Source organism: Vombatus ursinus, unplaced genomic scaffold, assembly GCF_900497805.2.
Source record: "Vombatus ursinus unplaced genomic scaffold, bare-nosed wombat genome assembly UNPS02014770.1, whole genome shotgun sequence".
Lineage (NCBI taxonomy): Eukaryota > Metazoa > Chordata > Mammalia > Diprotodontia > Vombatidae > Vombatus > Vombatus ursinus.
This window is the reverse complement of record NW_020954548.1, coordinates 28,057,398-28,082,710: the sequence shown is the minus strand read 5'-3', so window position 1 is coordinate 28,082,710 and position 25,313 is coordinate 28,057,398. Positions and strand designations below refer to the sequence as shown.

General features: G+C 36.8%; 1 protein-coding gene across 1 annotated transcript in view; it reads right to left on the bottom strand.

Moving 5' to 3' along the window:
* LOC114043852 (ATP-binding cassette sub-family A member 3-like) overlaps positions 1–25,313 on the bottom strand; it is a 146,166-nt gene that overhangs the window by 98,002 nt on the left and 22,851 nt on the right. Inside the window, 3 exon segments of the mRNA XM_027863075.1 lie at positions 7,805–7,978; positions 24,098–24,218; positions 24,609–24,725. Of these exon segments, the coding sequence (XP_027718876.1) occupies positions 7,805–7,978; positions 24,098–24,218; positions 24,609–24,725 (412 nt within the window).

Here is a 25,313-nt window from a genome sequence, read left to right as displayed (position 1 = left end):
CTCTTGATCAGGGCTGGTGCTTTATCCACTGCACCATCTAGCTGGCCTTGTTAATTTTACTTTTTTAAATTCTTTGATATATACAATAGTGATCTGGGAAGGGAAAAGGAAGAAAATAGGGAGAAATTTAGCTCATATCAAAATAATGTTTATTTTAAAAACTATATGAAAGGACTTATGATAAAGCATGAAAAGTTTCAGCTAAGCTTATCTCCCCTAAGAAACATTCTGCCAGACTGTACAAGAAGATGGCCAGAAATCTGCAAATGCTCTGGTCAGGGATGTACCAGGGGGGCTTGAAGCCAGTTGATAAATGGGGCCTGAAGCCATCAGGAACTCATCATTATCTGCTCAAGGAAAGGGAGAAATACATGCATGTCCGTCAACAAGTTAGTCAATAAGTATTTGTTAAGTGCTTATTATGTGCCAGCATTCTTTGAGACTTTCCAGGAGGCCTGAATCCAGTGTGATCTCTAATATCCTGCTATAGCTAAAGAAGGGGACAGAAGAAGCTCCCCATGGCTTTCTTGGAGTCCCATATTCAGAATAATATTTGATATTTTGGTGCATCTTAAACTATCCTACAAAACAGCAATCATCAAAACTACTTGATACTGGGTAACAAATAGCACAGGGTGAAACAGATTTGATATACGACATACAGATGAAAATGAATACAATATCCTGAATGTTAGAAAAACCCAAAGACCTCAGTTACTACGGAAAGAACTCGCTATTTGGGAAAAACAAACAAACCTGAAATCCTAAGAAAACCTGAAAGCAGCATCTCAGAAATTAAGTTTACAACAATATCTCACAATGTTTAACAAGGTATGTTCCAAATGGGTATATGACTTAACTATGAAGAGAAATCATAAACAAACTAGAAAAGTAAGGAAGAAATAATTTTTCAGATTAACAGATAGGTCAATACTTTATGACCAAAGTATAGAAAATAAAATAGGTCAATTCTGACTGCATAAAACTAAAAGGGTTTTGAATAAACAAGACCAATACAACTAAAATCAGAAGGAAAGTAAGTAAATGGGGGAGGAGGGGAACAATTTTATATAAAGTTTCTCTGATAAGGTCTCATTTTTAAAATATATAAAGATTCAAATTTATAAGAACAAGAATCATTCCCCAATTGATAAATGGTCAAAGAATATGAACACGTATTTTTCTGTTTTCTTTTTTAAAATTAATTTATTTTTAATATTCATTTTTTAAAATTCTGAGTTCCCAGTTCTCTTCCTTTCTCCAGACCCTTCCCCATCTATTGAGAAGGCAAGGAATAGGATATTAATTATACATGTGAAGCCATGCAAAACACATTTCCAAATTAGCCATGTTGTAAAAAAAAAAAAAGCAAGAAAAATAAAGTGAAAAAAGTATTCTTCAACCTGCAATGAGTTCATCAGTTCTCTCTCTGGAGGTGGATAGCATTTTTCATCACTGGTACTTTGGAGCTGTTATGGATCATTATATTGATTAGAGTTATGTATTTCACAGTTAATCATCATTACAATATTGCTGTTACAGTGTATAATGTTCTCTTGGTTCTTCTCATTTCACTTTGCATCAGTTCATATAGGTCTCTCCAGGTTTTTCTGAAACCATTCCCCTCATCATTTCTCATAGCACAACAGTTTTCCATCATAATCATAAACTACAACTTGTTTAGCCATTCCCCAATTGCTAAGTATCCCCTCAATTTCCAATCCTTTGCCACCACAAAAAAGCTGCTACAAATACTTTTGCACCTTTGGTCTTTTTCCTATTTTTTATCTCTTTGGGATACAGATCTAGCAGTGGTATTGCTAGGTCAAAGGGTATGCATGTTTTTCTAGCACTTTGGGCATAATTCCAAACTTGTTCTCCAGAATGACTGGACTAGTTCACAACTCCACAACAGTATTATATCAGTGTCCTTATTTTTCCACATACCCTCCAGCATTTGTCATTTTCCTTTTCTGTCCCATTAGTCAATCTGATAAGTGTGAGGTGTTACCTTAGAGTTGTTTTAATTTGCATTTTTCTAATCATTAGTGATTTAGAACATTTTTTTTTCACATGACTATTGATAGCTTTTATTTCTTCTTTGGAAAACTGTTCATATCCTTTGACCATTTATCAGTTGGGAATGGATGACTTATTTTTATAAATTTGGCTTATTTCTCTATATATATAAGTTCTTGAGGACTTAATCTGAGAAACATATCATACATTTTTTTTGCAGTTTTTAAAGGAAGAAATACAAACTGTCAATAGCCACATGAAAAAAAAAATGCTCCCAAATAACTAATAACTAGAGAAATGAGAATTTAAATAAGTTGGAGATACCACCTCAAACTCATGAAATTGGCAAGAGGAAAATAATGGGTATTAGAGGGGCTGCTGAAAAACAGGTATACTGATGTACTGTTGGCAGAGTTGTAATTGGTTCATCCATGCTGGAGAGCAATTTTGAACTATGTCCAATAAGTTATTAAACTATACACATACTTTGACCCAGCAATACTAGGTCTATGCCTTAAACTAATCAAAGAAAGAGAAAAAGAACCTATATATACATTTATAAAAGCTCTTTTTTGTAAGTTCAAAGAATTGGAAACTAAAAGAGTATTAATCAATTGAGGAATGGATAAATAAATTATGGTATATGAATGTAATAGAAATATAGTTGTGCTGTAACAAAAGATAACAGAGACAGTTTCAAAGAAACTTGGGAAGATTTGTATGCACTGATACAGAGTGAAGTGAGGAGAACCAGGAGGACAATTTATACAATAACAACAACATTGTAAAAATAAACAACTGTGAAAGACAAGAATTCGGATCAACACAATAAGCAACCATGATTCTAGGGGAATGATGATAAAATATCCTACAGACCTGACAGAGAGGTGATGGACTGGGGAAGAAATTTGTTTTGCTTAACCATATATAATTATTAGAAATTTTTTTTAATAGAGGAGAGATGATAAAGTGGAGAGAAAATTGATTTTTGCTAACTGAAAAAATAAAATTTAATTTAAAATTATTTTGGGGGCTTATCAACTGGAGTTGATAAGAGGAATGCCTGCTATTTTAATAATATTCCAGAGTTCAGATGTGTTTGAGTCACACTTTAGACCTTTTCCTTTAGAACTTAAAAAGACTTAAAAGAGAATGAGTCTAAAAGACAAGAATTCTAGATTTGGGTATACTTTTTTTCTTCCGGAGAGCAACTTGATACTTAAGTAGCTGAGGCTACTGCTGGTAGCCTTGGATGGAATTAGAAGGCAACTGAGAAGGGCAGCTAGGTGGCACAGTGCCTTGGAGTCAGGAGGATCTGAGTTCAAATCTGGTCTCAGACCAGATATTTGACATTGACACTTACTACCTGATTGACTCTGGGCAAGTCACTTAACCGCAATTCCGCAATTGCCTTGCCAAAAAAAAAAAAAAAAGGCAACTGAGGTTTCCCTTTTTCATGCACCCCACACTGGGATTAGATTGGTATATATTTTGTATATACATATATGTGTGACAGAAAACATGGCATAGTGGATAGACAACTGGCCTTAAATCCAGGATGATACTATCTGTTGTGGCCCTAGGGAACTCACTCAACGTCTCAGTGCTCTAGGTTTATTATTCAGTTGCGTCTGACTCTTGGTGATCCTGTGGACCATATTGTCCATGAGATTTTCCTTGTAACGATATTGTAATGGTTTGCTATTTCCTTCTCCAGTGGGGGATTAAGGCAAACAGAGGCTATGTAACTTGCCTAGGGTTACACAGCTAGTAAGTGTCCAAGGCCAGATTTAAACTCAGGTCTTCCCGAGATCCAGTGCTCTATCTACTGAGCCACACTGCTGCCTCCTAGGCCCAATGTCACATAGCTAGTGTCTGAGGCCAGATTTGAACTCACCTCCTCCAGACTCCAGGCCTACGCTCTATCCACTGAGCCATCTAGATGCCCCTAGCTCTTGGTTAGGCTAACACATAAGGCTACAAGTTGCAAAAAAGATAATGAACTCCATTGGTAAGATGGGAGTTTCCTTACTCAGGACTTTCCTATAGCAATGAAATCACAGGTCCAATCCACAGGCCCTATACTTCTATTTATATGCATGTAAACTCTCTATCTTAATGTCCTTGAGGTCTAGGATTATTTCATTTTTTTTTGTTGTTGTATCCTGCAGAACCTACCATAAGTCCCAGCACGTAGTAGGTACTTAATAAATATTTGATTATTGAGTCTGATTTTATTCGGTCCTATATTTCTTTATATTGCTGAATTGAGCCCATTTCATTTGGCATTATAAAATGTTAAGATTTTCTACTATCATTCTATATTATTTATTAGAAGGGAATACAAACATCTTTATTTCTGTTATTTCTGTTTGGCTCCAAAGGTAAGTGTTGTAAAGAAGTATTAGACTGCCTACCAAACTGAAGATCTACAGGGTCGCTATGCTGACCTTACTGTTGTATGCCTGTGGAAACTTAATGGTTTACATCTGAATTGTCTTAGGGAGATTCTGAAGGTCACCAGGCAAGATAAGGTACTGGACAATGAAGTCTGTTCTCAAGCTAAACTGCCAAGTATTCAAACTCTACTGCAGGAAGTGCAACTCCTATGGGTTGGCCATGTTGTTTGAATTCCAAACAAAAGTTTGCCCAAAAGATTATTTTATGGAGAACTCACACAGGGCAGGGGCTCACATGGTGGTTGGAAGAAGCGATACAAGGATGCTATTTAGGTCTCTCTGAGAAACTTTGGAACTAATTTCATGACACGGGAGACACTGGCAAAGGATCACCCAGCACGGTGTATCTGCATCAAAGAAAGTGCTGTGTTCTATGAACGAAGTAGAATTGCAATAGCTCAAAAGAAATGTAAGACGTGCAAATTTAGAGACATCTTCACTCTAAATGCTCATGTTGATTATTTGTGCTCGACCTGTGGTACAGCCTTCTAAGATCATATTGATCTGAGCAACCAGTTGGACTCATTGTATTTGACTCCAGTATAGTGATGGCATTTTGATCCTCTCTGAGAACAAAGGACAATAACCGACCAACTGTTATAAATACAAATTTAGCCATACCAGATCTCAACTGTATTTTAAAGTGGTAATTATCAAAACAACCTGTTACTGGCTTAGAAATAGAGTGTGGGATCATTGGAATAGATTAAGTACATATTACATTGTAGTAAATGATCATAGTGATCTAGTATATGATAGGCCCAAAGATTCAAGCTTTTGGAACAAAAACTCATTATTTGACAAAAACTGCTAGGAAAACTGGAAAAGAATATGACAGAAACTAGGTATAGCCCAACATCTCACACCACATATCAAGATAAGGTCAAAATGGGTACATGATTTACACATAAAGGGTAATACCATAAGCAAATTGAGAGAGCAAAGAATAGTTTACCTATCAGATCTTTGGAGAAGGAAAGAATTTAGGACCAAAGAAACGATAGAGAGTATTATAAAATGTAAAATAGATAATTTTGATTATATAAAATTAAAAAGTTTTTGCACAAAAAAAACAATGAAACCAAAATTATAAGGAAAGCAGAAAACTGGAAAAAATTTTTTGCAACAAGTATCTCTGATAAAGGCTTCATTTCTCAAGTATATAGAGAACTGATTCAAATTTATAAGAATGACATGTCATTCCCCAGTTGTTAAATGGTCAAAGGATATGAACAGTTTTCAGACAAAGAAATCAAAGCTATCTATAGTTAGATGAAAAAATGCTCTAAATCACTATTGATTAGAGAAATGCAAATTAAAGCAACTCTGAGGTACCACCTCACACTTATCATATTGGCTAATATGACAAAAAAAGGAAATGATAAATGTTGGAAAGGATGTGGGAAAACTGGCAAACTAATGTACTGTTGGTGAAGTTGTGAACTGATCCAACCATTCTGGAGAGCAATTTGGAACTATGGGCTATAAAACTGCATACCCTTTGATTCATCAATACCACTGCTAAGTCTATATCCCCAAAAAAGGGGAAAGGACCTATCTGTACAAAAATATTTATAGTAGCTCTTTTTTGTGGTGGCTAAGAACTGGAAAATAAAAGGAATGCCCATCAAGTGGAGAATGGCTAAACAAGTTGTGGTATATGATTGTGATGGAATATTATTGTGCAATAAGAAATGACAAGCAGGATGATTTCAGAAAAATCTGAAAACACATGAACTGATGCAAAGTGAAGTAAGTGGAAAAGAACACTGTACACAGTAACAGCACTATTTTATGATGAAGAACTGTGAATGACTCAGCAATACATTGATCCAAGACAATTCCAAATGACTAATGATGAAGCATACTATTCGGTTCCAGAGAAAGAACTGACATTGTTTGAATATAGACTGAAGCATGCTATTTTTCATTTTCTTTCATTCTTTTTCTTTTCAGTCTTCCTGTAGAAAATGATTAATATGGCAATTCCTAAGACTTCAGTTTTCCCAAGGAATGTCAAGAGTTCCTAATATTCATTCTTCTAGAAGAATGCCAAAAGTTCTTGAAAGACTAAGTATATGGCTCCACAGATGGATAACGAAAAAAAAAAAAATGAACCATAGCTATGCAGAGGACACAATTCAGAGAATAAGACCTAGACAGCCCTCTGCTACCACGATAACTTATTAGGATGTTGCAGATTCAGATAACAAAGGGTTTTTCTTTTTATCAACTCCATTTTGTTTTCTTTCTAAGGAGTCCAAATCCTTTGGAGAGTACTAAAATGCCAAAGTTCAGTATAGTGAGTCAACAAATATTTGTTAAGTATTTGCTATAGGGGTAGGGAACCTGCAGCCTCAAAGCCACATGTGGCCTTCTAGCTCCTTGGGTGCAGTTTTTTGACTGAGTCCAAGTTTTGCAGAACAAATCCTTTTATTAAGGGGATTTGTTCTGTGAAGTTTGGATTCAGTCAAAGGGCCGAACTTAAGGACCTAGAGGGGCCATATGAGGCCTTGAGGCTCTAGGTTCCCCACCTCTGGCTTACTACGTGCTAGGCATTATGCCAAGTGCTAGTGATACAAAGAAAGGCAAAAACATTCTCCCTTCTCACAAACAGCTCTCATTCTAATGGAGGAGATGACAAATACATAATTAAGAACACATAAGATATCTACATAGCAGACAGGAGGCCATCTCAAAGGGATAGAACTAAAAGTCATATTTTCAGAACTGATGAACTATGATTGTCCTAATAAGTGAGTGCTACTGCCATTCTGTCTATGCCACACTAACTAAAAATGACTCTTTTTCTCAAAGTGCTTACTGAATTACAACTACATATTTCAACTCTTCACCAACACTCTGATCCTTGTACAAATTAATCAAAGTGCTAATCATTTTGCACAAACACAATAATTTCGCAATTCCTGGAGGAGTAATTACTCCCAAACAGAATTTAATTTACCCTAGATCACCATATAATCAAGTTTTCTGTACATTATCAAAGGTCAAAACTTTAATTGTACCATCGCCTATCACCCATGAAACCCAGAGGACCTCAGTTCTGTGTCAGGCTCTCTTTGAAAGCGATGTATAAGAACCCTAATCTAATTATCAGCAATTTCCCACTCTTACACCAATTAAAAAGTTGCCCAAAGTGATTTTCAAAATTAATTATAAATACTGAAAGGTCTACTTTGAAACACAGCAATGCCAAGGTAACTACGAGTTTTACCCAAATTGCAGGCCAGCATAGTCCAAGATTCTCTAGCTATGGTTAGGTGTCAGGTCAGCAAAGACATAAATTTGTGAAGATCAATGCTTACCTTTCCCTTCAAACTTCACTATGAGCAGAATTCCCAATGCCATTGCAACGTTTGAGAGGAGGCAAGATGATAACTTCTGGCTATGAGAAAGCCAGTTATATTGAGGTTCAATAAAGAAGTATGGAATGTAGGCAATAAAGTAGAGGAAACCTCCTGTGGCAGCTGCTAAATTGGCTGCAGATTCAGAAGAAGAAAAAAGAAATAATTTATGTAATGTGAAATGAACAGGACAAAACCTCCTTTGGTGTGCATATTTATTTTAAAAATTAAGTCTACATAGCAAGTGAAAAATGTTATTAAATAAAGGAAAATCCTGCTGTTTCTGTTTTAATAAGTTTGTCAAATTTATTTTTAAGGCATCATTGATATACAAATAATGGAACTTGAAAAATGCTTAACCTATTTAAGAAGCTAACTCCCTTTACAATATCATTAGATCATTCATTTGCTAGATGATCTTCCTTACTGATAGTGTAAAAGGACCCTGCTCTATCTGTCATTCCCTCAGTCTCATCTTTAATCCCCCTATCTCTATGTATATATCTTCCCCTCTATTAACTAACTTGCTCAGGTCTCCTCTTCCAGAAAACCTTTCCATTACCCCTCCTACCTCCTCTCAAGCAATCACTCCAAATCTCCTCCCCCTTAACTTACTGCCCAATTTTTAGTCTATACTGCATGCCAACACTTGCTCACTATCATTCCACACGGATGCAAGATAGCTTTTATCTCTACCACCCTACTGGACTCTTTTCCAAAGTCACCAATGACCTTCCCGGGAAGCCCCATTTGCATAGTGCTTTATAGTTTACAAAGCCATTCACATTCATCATCTCCTGTGAGCCTTAGAAAGGCCTTGTCAGGTAAAGAGAACAAGTACTATTATTCTAATTTTACAGAGGATAAAACAGTCAAGGTCTTTGCCCATGGTCACATAGCTCACTTTGGCAGCCAGGAATCAAACCCAGGTACACTGACTCTTAATCTAACTGCCATTAAAAAATTATTATAAACTTAATAATGAACACCAATACAACCAATCAAACTTGCTTCCCAACCATTTATATTGAAATGAATTAAAAATGTTGTAATTTTCTACTGATTCAAAAAAATTACCAGGTTTCTTTGTCTATTACCATTTACTTTTTAAAAAAAAACATGTTCATAGTTACTATGTACTATGTTCTGGTTCTGATTTTTATACTTTGCATTATTTAATAAAGTTTCTTTGAGATTTCTTATACTTGTGAATCTTAATTATATCACAGGGCTCCATTACATTAAAATAGCTCAATACATTTAATCATTTCTTTACTCTTGGACCACCAGTGACTTCTTAATTACCAAACTCAATCATTTCTTAAAAATGTTTTTATTGATATTTTCTATTTTTACATCATCATAGTTATACCAACTATCCTCTTCTTCCCCCTCTGGGAGAGCCATCCCATATAACAAATAGTATTTTTAGAGAGTAAAAAAAAAAATCAGCACAACTGATCCGTACATTGAAAAAGTTTGAAAACGTGCAATGTGTAACACTTATGGATCTTCTACCTCCAAAATGGGTGGCTGGGGATACCCTCTCATATTTCTTCATTCAAGTTCTGCTTGATCTTTATAATTTTGTCATATTTACTTTTAACTTTTTGGCATGTAGTTGCTCTTTCCATTTATGTTGTTGTTTTCTTGACTCTGCTTACTTCACTCTGTATCAGTTCATATAGATCCTTCCATCCTTCTCTGTGTTCATCACACATATCATTTCTTAAAGTACAGTAACATTCTATTATATTTATGTATCACAATTTGTTTAGTCATTCCCTAATTAATGGGCATCTACTTTATTTCCAATTCTTAGCTATCACAAAAAGTGCTACTATACATATTTTGGAGTATATGGGGTCTTTCTTCTTAGTGATGGCTTTCTTGAGGTTTGAGACTAGTAATAGAGTCTCTGGTTCAAAGGGTATAGATTTTTTAGTCTTTTTATTCACATAATTCCAAACTGCTTTCCAAAATGGCAGCACTATTTCACAGCTCCACCAACAATGTATTAGTGTGTCTATTATTCCATAGCCCTCAAAACCTCAGGATTGTTCTGATCAGCATTCTTTTATGTGGTTGTGAATACTTGGCAATTCTTTTCAGAACTATCTGTTCAAATCCTTTGACTACTTATCAATCCAATAGTTTGGTTTTTTTTTTTTTTTGAAATTGGGGGTGACTTGCCCAGGGTCACACAGCTAGTAAGCGTCAAGTGTCTGGTCTGAGACCAGATTTGAACCCAGGTCCTCTTGACTTCCGGGCCAGTGCTCTATCCACTGTGCCACCTAGCTACCCCAATCCAATAGTTTTTTAACCTTGACCTTTCTGCAACATTTGATGCTATTAACCAACTCTTCTTTCTTGGTACTCTTTTGGTTCCTGTGATACTACACTCTCCTGGTCCTATTTTTTTATGGTTTCTTCTCAGTTGCCTTTATGGATTCAACTTTATTCTCCTGACTTTTAAGTGTGGATATCATAGAACCATAGATTTAGACTGGAATGTACTTTAGAAACCAAAAAGTAAAGTTCCCTCATTTTGCAGATGAGAAAATAAACACACAGAGGGGTTAAGTGGCTTGCCCAGGGTCACACAGCTAGTAAGGCTAAATTCGAATATAAGTCTTTCTGATTCCAAGTTGTGATGAGGACATGACCAATTTGCACCATAAATTCATTCAATAGGTCAGGTCCCAGGAGAACTAGGTCTATTTGACTAATGATCAAACTAGCTTAAAATGTTACAAGGGAAATGGAAGAAATGGTTGCACATGTAGTAAGACAATATTTATCCATCTAATGCATGCTTTGCATGTAATGTATATATTCATTAATGCACATGTTAAGAACTGCATATTTTGAGCATGCTTCTGTTTTATTACTTTTTTGTTCATGCTTATTTGCTTATGTGATGGTCTTGTGCATAGTCTACATTAGTCTATTAATTTTGTATAATTTTATTGCATGTTCATGCACAAATTACTGTTTTAGATTTTTTTATTCTGGACATTATTATTGCTTTACAGTTAGGTATATTTACTTGTCTTCTTTGAAAGTGCATGTACCATTGTGATATGTGCATATAATATGTCCTGATATAACTTAGACCTAAAGTTACTCTAGTGGTCTATCAAGTGATGCTTTATACTTTAGTAGGTCTATTACATGAACTGCTGATGTATCTTTGTTGTGAATGGCTCCCTGAGTTGATTTCCTGGGTTGCTGGGTTAACCATCTTTGGTCTATTAAATGCTGATTTTATTTTGATGATTGTGATGTATGACTGCAGATGTCAAGTGTACTATAGCTCATTTTGAAGGGATACAAAATTCCTGACCCTGGAGAAAAATATAGCTCCTATCCTAATAGCTTTTAACAAAGGGAATACAGCTAGGATGGATGCCTGCAGGACAGAATAAAAATCATCACTGCATTCTCATGCAAGGGACACAGAGGTTGCTATTATCCTGGGAAAAGACAGTTATCCTTACTCTCATTCTGAAAGAGGAGGAAGGCAAAATTAATTAGAGGCAATAGGTGAACAATTTACTCACAGGGACAGGTAGGGTGGTGTGCAAATGGAGTGAGAGAGGGAAGACAGCCATCTGCTTCACAGTGCAATAACCACACTGCTGGAGAGAGACCAGCAAGACCAAGAAGGTATAGGTGGGAGCTAGTCCCTATCTACCATGAATCAGAAAAGAAACTCTCCCCCAAACCCCTCCAAATACCTGTAAAAATGGCTCTAAACAAATTGTAAAGCAGCCAAACCCACAAAAAGACAGAGTGAAACAAATTTCCAGGCAAAGACAACCTGGATGGTTGATCAGAAAGGTATGTCGCACCAGGTGGGGAGAGGAACACGGTTCAGAGTGGGTACACAGGCAAAATAGGCTGCAGCGGCCCTGGAGCAGGCCTCAGAAGATTGAATCACAGGCAGCTGTGGCAGTTTCCAGACTTCTCAACCCATGAATGCTGAAGACAACTTAGAAGGTCAGTAGAAAAAGTCTGTGACTGTGGTGAGAGAGAAGCTCGGTCCCAGCCCCAGTCCCCACGACTCTGGGGAGGCAGCTACTTCCAGACCTGCCAGCCCACAGACTGAGGGAGAATCAAGTGGTTGATCAGAGGGGGATTGCAGGGATCTCTTGCTGGTGCAGGATTCTCTTGTTTGGCCCATGCTTGGATCTGGGTCACAGTTCTGGGTGGTGGTCCTGGGGTGAGGAGGAGCGCTGGTGTGATGGAGCTTGTAGTTCCAAGGCAGAAAAGAGTGCTTGTGGTCACTCATAGACCAGAGCACAGGCCAGGAAAGGAGTAAACACCTCATCCTTGATCATAGCACCTTGGAAGAACTGAAAACTTATAGGTCCCTAGAAGTATCTCTGAAAATAGCTGCACAAAACCCCCAAAGCTTGGGACAGTACATTCTCCAAACTGGAAGCAGACCCCTACCTTAACAGAGTTTATAACTCACGTAATTGGCTAGGATCATGAGCAAACTTAGCAAGAAAAGTCAGACCATAGAATCTTTCTTTGGTAACAAAGAAGATCAAAACACACAGCCAGAAGAAGACAATGAAGCCAAAGCTCCTATATGGAAAGCCTCCAAGAAAAATATGAATTGGTCCCAGGCCATGGAAGAGCTCAAAAAGGATTTTGAGAAGCAAGCAAGAGAAGTACAGGAAAAATTGGGAAGAGAAATGAGTGATGCAAGAAAATCATAAAAAACAAGTCAACAGCTTGCTAAAGGAGACCCCCCCAAAAAATACCAAAGAAAATAACACCTTAAAAAAATAGCCTTACCCAAATGGCAAAAAAGGTCCAAAAAGCCAATGAGGAGAACAACACTTTAAAAAGCAAAATTGGTCAAATGAAAAAGGAAGTCCAAAAGCTCACTGAAGAAAATATCTCCTTAAAAATTAGAATGGAGCAACTGGAAGCCAGTGACTTTATGAGAAATCAAGACACTGTAAAGGAAATTCAAAAGAATGAAAAAATAGAAAACAATGTGAAATATCTCATTGGAAAAACAACTGGGGGCAGCTAGGTGGTGCAGTAGATAAAGCACCAGCCCTGGATTCAGGAGTACCTGAGTTCAAATCCGGCCTCAGACGCATAACACTTACTAACTGTGTGACCCTAGCCAAGTCACTTAACCCCACTGCCTAGCCAAAACACACACACACACACACACACACACACACACACACATACACACACAAACTGACCCGGAAAATAGATCCAGGAGAGATAATTTTTAAATTATTGGACTACCTGAAAGCCATGATTAAAAAAAGAGCTTAGACATCATCTTTCAAGAAATTATCCAGGAAAACTGCCCTGATATTTTAGAACCAGAGGGCAAAACAGAAATGGAAAGAACCCACCGATCTCCTCCTGAAAGAGATCCCCAAAGGAAAACTCCTAGGAATATTGTAGCCAAATTCCAGAGTTCCCAGGTCAAGGAGAAAATATTACATGCAGTCAGAAAGAAACAATCCAAGTATTGTGGAAACACAATCAGGATAACACAAGATTTAGCAGTTTCTACATTAAGGGACCACAGGGCTTGGAATATAATATTCCAGAGGGCAAAGGAGATAGGATTAAAACCAAGAATCACCTATCCAGCAAAACTGAGTATAATCCTTCAAGGGGGAAAATAGACATTCAGTGGAATAGAGGACTTTCAAGCATTCTTGATGAAAAGACCAGAGCTGAATAGAAAATTTGACTTTCAAATACAAGACTCGAGTGGAACATGAAGAGGTAAACAGGAAAGAGAAAATCATAAGAGACTTATTATGGTTGAACTGTTTACATTCCTGCATGGAAAGATGATATTTGTAACTCATGAGACCTTTGTCAGTATTAGGGTAGTTGGAGGGAAAAAATTATATGTATGTATGTATGTACATAGATAGATAGATAGATAGATAGATAGATAGATAGATAGATAGATAGATAGAAGGCACAGGGTGAGTTGAAGATGAAGCGGTGATATCTGGAGAATAAAATTAAGGGTTGAGAGAGGATTATACTGGAAGGAGGAGAAAGGGAGAGGTAGAATGGAGTAAATTATCTCACGTAAAACAGACAAGAAAAGGCTTTTACAGTGGAGGAGAAATGGGGGAAAGTGAGAGGGAATGAGCGAATCTTATTCTCATCAGATTTGGTTTAAGGAGGGAATAACATACACACTCAATTGGGCAGGGAAATCTATCTTACCCTACAGGAAAATGGGGGAGGGGGGAAGGGACAAGAGAGCAGGGGGAGGATAGAGGGGAGGACAGATTGAGGGAGCGGGTAATCAGAAGCAAACACTTCTAAGGAGGAACGGGGTCAAAAGAGAGACTAGAATAAATGGGGGGCAGAATAGGATTAAATATACTTAGTTTTTCACAACATGACTTCTATGGAAATGTTTTGTGTGACTACACATGTACAACCTGTATTGAGTTGCTTGCCTTCTCAATGAGGGTGGGTGGGGAGGGAGGAAGGGAGAAAATTTGGAACCCAAAGTTTTAAAAACAAATGTTAAAAAAATTATTTTCACATGCAACTGGGAAATAAGATATACAGGAAATGGAGTATAAAAATCTAACCTGCCCTACAGTAAAACTGAAAGGAAGAGGATAAGAGAAGGAGGGGAGAGATACAAGGGAGGGCAGATTAGGGGAAGGGATATTCAGAATACATGCCATGTTGGGGTGGGGGGAGGGACAAGATGGGGAGAAAATTTGGAACTCAAAATCTTGTGGAAGTGAATGTTGAAAACTAAAAATAAATGAATTAATTAAAGAAAAGAAAAGAAACTCTCACCTTACTCTCCCACTTCTCACTAGCTCTCTCACTGAACCTACTTCCTATTTCTTGTTACTTTTAAATATTTGGCTTGTTGTCTATATTGACTAATTATTCTAAAAAAGAAATTGGTTTCTCTAAAATATCAGTTTTGTGTCCTCAAACAAAGAACACATATCTTTACGGCAACTCAGAAGAAGCAAAAGAGAATTCTCTCTAAACTGCTGGGGTAGTTCTCTGTCTGGCAAAGAGATATTACTGATAAGCAGTGTTGCAACTCTCCAAAATGCAACTTAGCAGAACAAAGGTTGTGCAGGAAAAGAGATTTGGTAAATAAGGAGTAGGAGTAATTAGAGGTAATTATATATGGCCTCCCTTTGTTCTTCCCCCACAAGTTAAAAAGTCTCTTATCCTTTTCTCATCATTCCCTCTCCCCACTCAGTAGAGGTCAATGAAGGAAAAATTATGCCCTCAGAGATGCCCAAATGGAGAAATTTTTGTTGGATTCCATCCTTGTGAGGGAGAAAGAGAGAGAAGATACATCTTTTCAGCCAAACAACTTCAAGCGCTAGCTGCTGTTTGATAAATAATTCAAAGTATCTATGCTGAAGTTAACATTTGTATTTTATTGTTGTTGTTCAGTCATTTCAGTTGTGTCCCACTCTTTGTGACCCCATTTGGGGTTTTCTTGACAAAGATATTAGAATGTTTTGCCATTTCCTTCTCCAGCTCATTTTATAAATGAGGAAACTGAGGCAAACAGGGTTGAGACTTATCCAGGATCACACAGGTAGGAAATTTCTGAGTCCAGATATGAACTCAGGAAGATGAGTCTTTTCTGGCCTGGCACTCTATCCACCGCACCACTTAAATGCACAACATTTGTGTTAGCCATGAAGAAAACAGTCAAATGCACTGCACAGGAATGTGAAGGGAATGTTTACCTATTTGAGATAATAGCACTTTTCAAACTGTGTTCCATGAAAACCTGGAATTCCATGAAGAGGTTCTGCCAAAGATAGTGGCAGATAACTCCATCCATCATGCTGTGTCAAGTCATGCAAAATGTATGTACTGAATAATAACTGGTCAAAATTGCTCATAAGACTAAAAAGTTGTATGTTACGAGTCTAGAATTAATGAATATGCCCAATAATATATAGTCAGTTGACTGTCAGTTTGTCACAGGAGAATGTGTATAAAATAATTGTTCATTTATATTCAAAGCTTTTATCTTACAGTTGTTTTAACTATATATATATATATGCTTTTTGTACAAATATTTATTTTGGATAATTGAATAAAATCACAAAGTTTCAAGAGACATGAATACAAAAGTGTTTACTACTAAATACAGAATGAAGATGCAACAGAAACTCATTCAGCTAATTTGAGTTCTAAATCTCAAATACATAAAAATATAAATATAACTATCTCCTTTGCTGATTTATTTTTATTAAACTTGATACATGTACTATGCTGATCATTTTTAGTGCTGCAGCTCCAGAAAAAAATTACACAGACATTTATAAATTGAAAATAAATTAAAATCTTAACTTTTTATACCAACAATGTGAAGTAAAATAATTCCATAAAATACTTAATTATGTAACTTAAATGAAAAAAATCAAAATTATTGTGAACCATCTTACAAAGTCAGTTATTGCATCTAATATTTTCAATTATAAAACTTAGGAGTAACAAATAAGTACAATTGCTTCATTACATTGATTTCACATTTGAAATATTATGCAAAACAAGAATTTTATAAAAATTCATCTTTATCTTATTTCATGCCATCAGGAGAAGGTATTCAAAACAATTTTAACTGCAAGGATTCCACTGAAATTTGTTTAAAGTGAATAAAAAGTTCCACCACTACAGTGGTTTGAGAACCACTGTTATTGACCAAGGAACACAAACACATTTGCATGTTGGGTTTTACCTCAAGAGAATCAAATCAATGATTATTCCTAATTCTTCCAATCTTGTACATTGAGTAGTACTGTCCAATTTGGGACATTTCTGATTGACACTACTTCATGCATATATGCAGGCATGGGGCTTTAGGGCAACAACAAATTTTTTTAAGTGCTGCTTACTAAGTCTATCTACACCAAGTAGCCTGTATTTACATATTTTTTTTTTTTGCAGCCAGAAATCATGAATTTAGATGGAAGTAGTGTATTGAATATTATTCCCAGTAAATGTCACAGGGGGAGTTGCTTTTTCTCAGTATAAAATATTGCTTTATACGCAATATAAATTAACTGGAAGAGCTCCCTAAAAGCTGTTCCTCTTTTAGATTTGCATGGAGTTCTTCAGACTAATTATTAGGCTTAGCAAGAATACAGGAAGATGTACAGGACAGGTCTTAATGGACAGGAAATGTCCTGGGTCTGAATATGTCCAGTTTATATGTTTTTTTTAATTTTGCTAAAAGCAAGGATATTTAAAGTATAACTTTCCAGGAAAAGAAAAGAACTTCAAGTTGTGATCTTTCCCTATAGAATAATAGCGATTTCATAATGATTTTTTTAGTTTAAATTCACCAATGGAGAATAAGAATTGGAAGGATCTCAAAGGTTATTTAATACAATTCATATTTGAAATGTACTTCCCCTCAAAAAAGTTCAGAAAGTAATAGATTACTTGTATGGATAATAAGTTTTATGAACATTCAGGGAGAGATCACTAGAGAGACTCTATGATGTGATATGGAAAGATTATAGCATTTGAAGTCGAGAGACCAGAATTCAAATACCAGTTCTCTGATGCTTAACAGTTATGTTATTATAAAGAAGTTACACTCCTTGAGTCTGTTTCCTAATCTATAACATTATTAATATATTCTACCTACTTCATTAGCCTTTTCTTTGGAAGGTGTTGTGTAAACCTTGAAGTGCTATCTATATAAATGTGAATTATTGTTAACATTTCTATCTGGAGTAGATTTAGGAAATTCTGCTGAAATCACTGCCTTACTCCCTTCCACATATTTCTCAATCCAGTGACAATGGCCTCTTTGCTATCCCTCACACAAGACACTCGATCTCCAAATTTCAGCCATTTTTACTGGCTATCTCCCATGTCAGAAATGTTCTTTCCTCCTCTCTGCCTTCTGGCTTCTTTGGCTTTCTTCAGGTCCTAGCTAAAATCCCACCTTCTACAAGAAGCCTTTCCCAATACCCTTTCATACTAGTGGCTTCTGTAGTTATCTCCAACTCATCTTGTATAAATCTGGTTTATACATAGTTGTTTGCCCATTGTCTTCCTCATTAGACTGTGAGCTCTTTGAGAACAGGGATTAGATTTGGGGGGACTTTTTTGGAGGGGAAGTTGCCTTTCCTTGTATCCCTAGTGCTTAGCACAATCCTTGGCACACAGTGGCACTTAATAAGTGATCACTTAACTAGACACTGTATGGAAGTAACAACTATTTGATTGTTAATAAACTGCCCTTCACATTATAGCTCTTCTACTTCCTATACTCAAAAAAACCTGGCTCCCAGGAGACAATGTATTCATGGTCACACTCTCAGTATTTTCATCATGCCCTCTCAACACACTAAGTCAAGAGCAAAAAACACATATTTTTTGCCCCTTACTGCTACTTCTGGACCCTTTCCCTGCAACCATCACTCAGCAGCCTCTCTTCCTTCAAAATTCACTCCATGAGAATAGATCATCCTATCCATATCCTGGCTGCAGTTATATCCCAGTTCCCAGGTCATCCTCCCTTTCTCAAGATGTTCAGTCTCTGGCTCATAGTTTTCTCTACTCTTACCTTGCAACATTTTAACTTACTTATGTTTATATCTCCTAAAAAATACACACACACACGTTCACACCCCCTAAAATCTTGCTTTCTAGCTTATCAACCTATTTTAATAGGTTCCTTGATGTACACCTTCATTCTGACATACCTATAGGTGTACAGGTGCCTGACACAGGCATGGTGTACACATCCTTTATCTCATCATCTTCCACAAGTGTTCCACATTCCATAATTCATAATTCTGAAATTTTATATTTGACCATGATCTATCTTTATGTCTCTCACTGTGCCTCATCCCTCCTTAACCTAATCTGTAACAACTCACTCTACTGCCTACTAATTCAGGCTTTAATCCATGCTCCAGCCTCACTTTTCTCCCTTTGAAATCTTGACCCTATAGTTATTCAGCTAAACTTTACATGGTCCACTAACACAGAAACCCAAACCTTTTCTTGCCTCCTTCACCATTTTAAACCTCCCTGTTATTTCCCCCTCTCAATGCAGGATCTTGCCTGTTACTTTACTTAGGAAATTGAGAACAATCACCATAGGCTCCCTCTTCTCTTTATCTCAAAACCCTCTGACATCATTCTCCACCCTTTTTTTCTGATGTGATACCACCCTCCTGTCTTCTTCAGCAGATTACCACCTTAATTATCCCCTTTCTTTAATGTCTAACCTCTCCCTATCCACAAGTTCTTTCCCTATTGCCTTCAAACATACTCATCTCCTGCATCCTTAAAAAACCTTCACTAGGGACAGCTAGGTGATGCAGTGGATACAGCACCAGCCCTGGAGTCAGGAGGACCTGAGTTCAAATCTTACTTCAGACATATAACACTTGCTAGCTGTGTGACCCTGGGCAAGTCACTTAACCCCATTGCCTAGCCAAAAAAAAATTAAAATACAAACCTTCGCCAAATAGACCCAACCAGCCCTTTGAGTTATTGCCTTATATCTCTCCCCCCTTTCTCAGCTACACCCATTAAAAAAGTTACCTACTCTTACTATCAGGTTGGAGGGTGTGTTCAAGAAAGACTAGTACCTCTGGAGTGAGGGCTGCCAAACCTTTTTGAGGGCTACTTTCCACCTCTGGTGTCCACCTGATCCACCTAACTCTTACCTGAAGCTGTAGCATGCACAGCAGCCACATTCTGGTAAACCGTTTTGGCAGATAGGCTAAACTAGGTTGTGGGTAACCAAGGGATCTCAAATCTATCAATGAGTTAGGGGGGTGTCTATCCAATGCATGCAAAGACTTCCCCTGGTGGAATGAGCAGATGAGAACAACTTGTTCCAACAGCCATGAAGGCAGCTGAAGTAGGTGCTGTGGAGCGCTCTTAGAGCTTGGTCAGACATCAAAGACACCAAGGTCATCCATTGCATCTCAAGCCATCACTAGTCATCTTGACTTGGTCCTGCCACTGGACTGTGATAACTCTGGAAGACAGAGTGAGGCTGACAACTTCATGCAACTCTGCCTCACTTAAATCCGATTTATGCACAAATCAAAAGATACCACCCATACCATTTTACCATTTTACCTATCTCAAAGTCCTGTGGCAACAGGCAAGTGATGAAGACAGTGGTGATAAAGTGATGAAGTGATAAAGCAGCAAGTGCGGATACACTGGGAGCTGTAGACACAATGCTGCACACAGGCGGCCCAAGTCATAGGGTTGTCTTCTTACTGGAAGTAGGAGTATAATTTCACAGCCCCCTGGGTGTCTGAGCAGCCTTTTAAGGATTGCACTGCTCACCTCCTGGTCTGATGAAGGGGCTAGAAAAGCCCTAAAAACTGTCTGCTTACCCAGCCCTGGCCTGTTTATCCCTAGTAGGTGGGGATCCCACTCTGTAGTCAAAACACAAAAAATGTACAAAAACTTCTATAAAGATGATTCCACTCACCATCTGCACATGGAATGTAAACACACTTATAGACAACACAAAATCCAGTAGACCTGAAAAATGAACAGCTCTTGTTGTGAGAGAACTCAGCAGGTATCGCATCCAAATAGTAGTCCTGAGTGAAACAAGGCTGGCAAATGAAGGCCAGCTTACTGAAGTCGGAGCTGGATATACATTTTTCTGGAGTGGCCACAGTGAAGGGAAATGCCATGAAGCTGGTGTAGGTTTTGCAATCAAAACTAATCTAGTCAACCAGCTTGTATGCCTACCAAAAGAAGTGAACAACAGACATGACAATGAGATTGCCACTTGCAGGAAAATGCCATGCTATCATCATCAGTGCCTATGCTCTCACCATGACAAACCCTGATGAGGTCAAAGAAAAGTTTTATGAAGACCTGGAGACCCTTATCATCAATGTGCCAAAAGAGGACAAGCTTATAATTCTGGGAGACTTTAATGCTAGGATAGGCTCAGATTACCAGACATGGCAGGGAGTCCTTGGGAGGAATGGAGTTGGAAACAGCAATGGTCACTTACTACTGAAGACCTGTGCATCTCATGATCTTCTCATCACCACCACCGTCTTCCATTTACCTAAATGTGATAAAATTTCTTGGATACACCCTCGCAGCCTCGAGGCACATATAGAATTTTAGGTCCTTGGGTGTGGCTTTTTGACTGAGTCCAAGTTTCACAGAACAAATCCTTTCATTAAGATGATTTTATTATCAATCAATGCTGAAGTCATTTTGAAAAGTCATTCCTTAGCTAGCTGAAGTTCCAACTGAAGAAGAGGTTTTGAATGCCATTAGGCTCCCTTTGTGTGGCAAATCATCTGGTGCTGATTCTATTCCAGTTGATATTTACAAGGTGTGAGGGGGTCCATTGCTCATACAAAAGTTGATTGAAATTTTCTGCGTTATATGGCAAAGGAGATTATCCTCCCGGAGTTCAGGAATGCCTCCATTGTCCGTCTCTATAAAGGTAATAGATTGTCCTGTGACAATCTCTCTCTTAGTCCCTGCTGCAAGGTTCTTGCCAGAGTTCTCCTTAATAGGCTGGTCCTTCACCTGGAAGATGGTCATCTACCTGAGAGCTAGCGTGGCTTCAGAAAGGGCTGAGAAACAGTCAATATGGTGTTTGCTGCCTAACAACTCCAGGAGAAATGCTAGGAGCAGAACACAGGTCTGTATACAATGTTTGTAGATCTGACTGAGATCTTTGATACAGTCAATCATGAGAGCTTATGGAAAATTATGTCAAAAATTGGTTACCCAGCGAAGTTCATCAGCATTATATGTCAATTTCACAATGGCATGCTTGCCAAGGTTCTGGATAATGGATGATGCTCTCGTGATTTCCCAGTCACCAATGGAGTAAAACAAGACTGTGTGCTTATTCCCATGCTTTGGATAAAGATGCTACAAATACTGAACCTTTGCTTCTAGGGGAAATGCAGGATTAGGTTCCTGCAAGCCTTTAGTCACATTTACTTTAGCAATTTCCAGAGCAGCCTTACACAGATCAGTGAATTTCCTCTTCCTTTCTCTAATATACTGAATTATTGATTCATTAACAACGTACTCACAGCCAATAGAACTATGACTGATGCCCAAATGAAACTTTTAACATGTATTTTCTCCATAAGGCACATCATCACTTTCTTGCATTCAGAACAGCAATTCAGCACTATGCTTGGAGGTCATTTTAAACAGTGAAAGAACCAACAAAAAGCACGCGCGCACACACACACACACACACACATAAAGTATCACTAAATTGACTGTGAGAAGGACATTTTTTACTGTATGAGAGCTAAAACAAGAAAGCTGAGTGTCACCTTGTTTGACTCTGCTGGAAATGTGTGTCTGGTGACTCAGATTTTTTTTGCCAGTCAAATATTGCTTTTGGGGATACAAATAAATTTTAGTTAGTAGGAGAATTAACAAATATGGAATCTGAGTATAATGTGGATCAACTGTAATTTGAATGGTTTTAAAATTATCTTCTTTGTTTCAGATTTAATACCTTTAAAATGCATAATTAATGCTTAATTTGAAATTTTTTTATAAATATGGATATGAGAAAAGAACATATCTATTTTTAGAAATATGTATATGTACATATACACATATATAGTATATGAACATATGCTATTTATGTGAGTATTCTTATATACCAGGAGTTGATTTGATTTGAAAAAGTTTATCTCTTTATTTAATAGCATATTGGCAAAGTATGATTTAATGTGGGACCAAGAACCATTTTAGCCTTCTCAATCTATGATAAGAATAACTACTGTCAACTTCTAGGACAACAAAGAGAAGATACTGAAACTCAAATCATGTTAAAGTGATAGAAAATGTAAGCACAAATATTATGTGTACCAATTTGTAATTGATTATTTTCTGAATTTAGTAATAGCTGAAATACTTTTTGGGCATAAAAATCAAGGCGATCAAACAGGGAGATTATAGATTTATCTGAAGTATGGATTTCAATATATAATTAGATAGAATTGGGTTTGATATAATTTTGATTGGAAATTTCTTATTAATAGTGTGTGGCCATATTTATTGTATGACAGTTTGACATAAAAATAATTTCCAGTGGTATAACTGATTGTTATTGACTATCATCAGTGGATATCAGTGTCATGTTTTTATAGCTGTAGGGCATACTGAATCTGTTGCCATAAACTGTGGTGATTTAGCATAAAATCACTATGAAATGGAAAACTGGGAAGAGAAGTGGAATGTTTCATCTAGCATTGGTTTGTAACATTTTTTGAGGAGATCTTTCTTTCACTGGTATAGGGAATTCTTGATGAGGAAACTGTCTACCAGTGTAGCTCAGGAACTGTGCTACAATTTAATAATCTTAGAGAGTTGCCTGGGGCAGTAAGTGATGAAATGATTTGCTTGTCCAAGGTCACATAACTAAGATGTGACAAAGGCAGAATGTGAACTTAGGCCTTTCTAAATTAGAGGCCAGCTATGCCACATTGACACTCTAATATGTAACTTTTAAAAACACTTAAAATTTGATATTATACATTATAGTTATCTATGTTTGTGTCTAAGTACTAACCTAGAAGTTCAATGAAATGAAGAAATACGTCTCATCTAACTTTAATTATTCCTTAGTGTCTAGTTACAATGCTCTGTATACAGCAGGTACTCAAGCGTTTATTGAATGAATGAATACGAATATAAATATGAAGAGACACTGAAATGTCAACTTCAGATGAGTTTGAGAAATGTTTAAAGATCAGCAGTAAGTTTGAGTTTTTGGTTTTTTGTTTAAATTGGAAAAAGATTATTGAACTAAATCACTAATGGGAATGGGAATTAATTTTTGCCAACACTGAGAATGTTAAAAATCCTAGTCAGATGCTTCATCACAGTGCAGTGAGCTGTATAAGCTCAAAAGGTTTCAGAACAAACAATGGGGTGTAGATTTCATGATCTAAGGAAAAGTATAGCTAAGTACAAGGAAACATCCTCAGAGGGAGGACAGTAGATCATGAACTGCTTTTGGCTTAGCAACAGCAAGACTGTCTACTGAGCTGTGGAGAGGCTGTGATATGGATCTGGGGAAAGAGGATCCACATTGATAAAAGCACAGATGTGATCAAGTATTTGAGTAAAACTATTTTCAGGGCACCCATGGTATTTGATTTATAATAAGCAATTAATAAGTTGTTTCGTTTTGTTTTACTGACTGGTTTGACAAAGAAAGATTTCTGTACTTACCTCTATTAAAGAATGTGCTGATCATGAAGCCAAAGGAGATGGAAGATGTTGCAAAACACATCAGAAAGAAAAATATCAAAACTGGGTCACTTTTGGTGAGCACAGCCACATTATCTTTCACCTAAGAAACGTTAATTAAAACATTTTGGTCGTACATATAATTATTGTTACAGGAAGTCAGGGAGCTGTGTAGTATAAAATATAGTCTTCAAAATTACAGCAATTCTACTACAGAAATTCTACAACTAATAACTATCCAGAAATTAAAACTGAATAAAAAGAAAATTAAACTCCACTTGCATCTATAATAAGAATGAAGGCTATCCCTGATTCTAATAAGTTGTAAAGGATTGTTTTTGAGAAATCAAACAACATGACATTGTAAGCCTAGAGCTTATAATGTCATTACAAAATGATTTTCATTCTTCCATTAACTTTAGCCTAGTAGCTACATCAAACGTAGGAGATCCCTCCTAACAGATCAAGACACTGGACCTAACCAAACACTTGCCTTGATACAAAAGAGAACAGTGATGCAAAAGACAGTAATGAAAAAGAAGACAAAAAACACAAGGAACCAGGTAAGCCAGTGTAGCCAGTTGCTGAGTCCCATCATTCACATATACTCCTATGCGGTAAAAAGAAATCTAATGTTATTCAACCTAATAAGCAAACCATCAGTAAAACTTCAGCAAAGTAAATTGCTAACTAAAACCCTAAAAAACTGGATAGATTATATTTATGGTTCTTATTTACATTCAGTTATTTTTGAGGACCTGTGGGAATATTTCTGCGTATGGGGGAAAGAAAGAAAAAAAGAACAAATACCATTTTTTTTTGTAAAACAAATTAAATACAAATAAGGATCATGGATTTAAAAATATGAAATACCTTAGAATTCATTTCATCCAACCCTTTCATTTTACAGAAGAGTAAACTGAGACCTACAGAGAGATCAAAATACTTTTCCAAGATTATACAGGTTCTAAATACTAGAGACAGGATTTAAATTCAGGTTCCCTAACTCCAAATCTAGTACTTAAAAAAAAAAACAACACACCACACTGTCATCTAAGTCTTAAGCTATAGTAATTCACCTTTTAAAAACTAAAAGGCAAACATTAAAGCCATGCATACACTATTCACTACAACCTAGCTAGAACCCAATTCTTAAAAATGTGGATCCAATCAATCCATTAATATTTATTAAGTACTT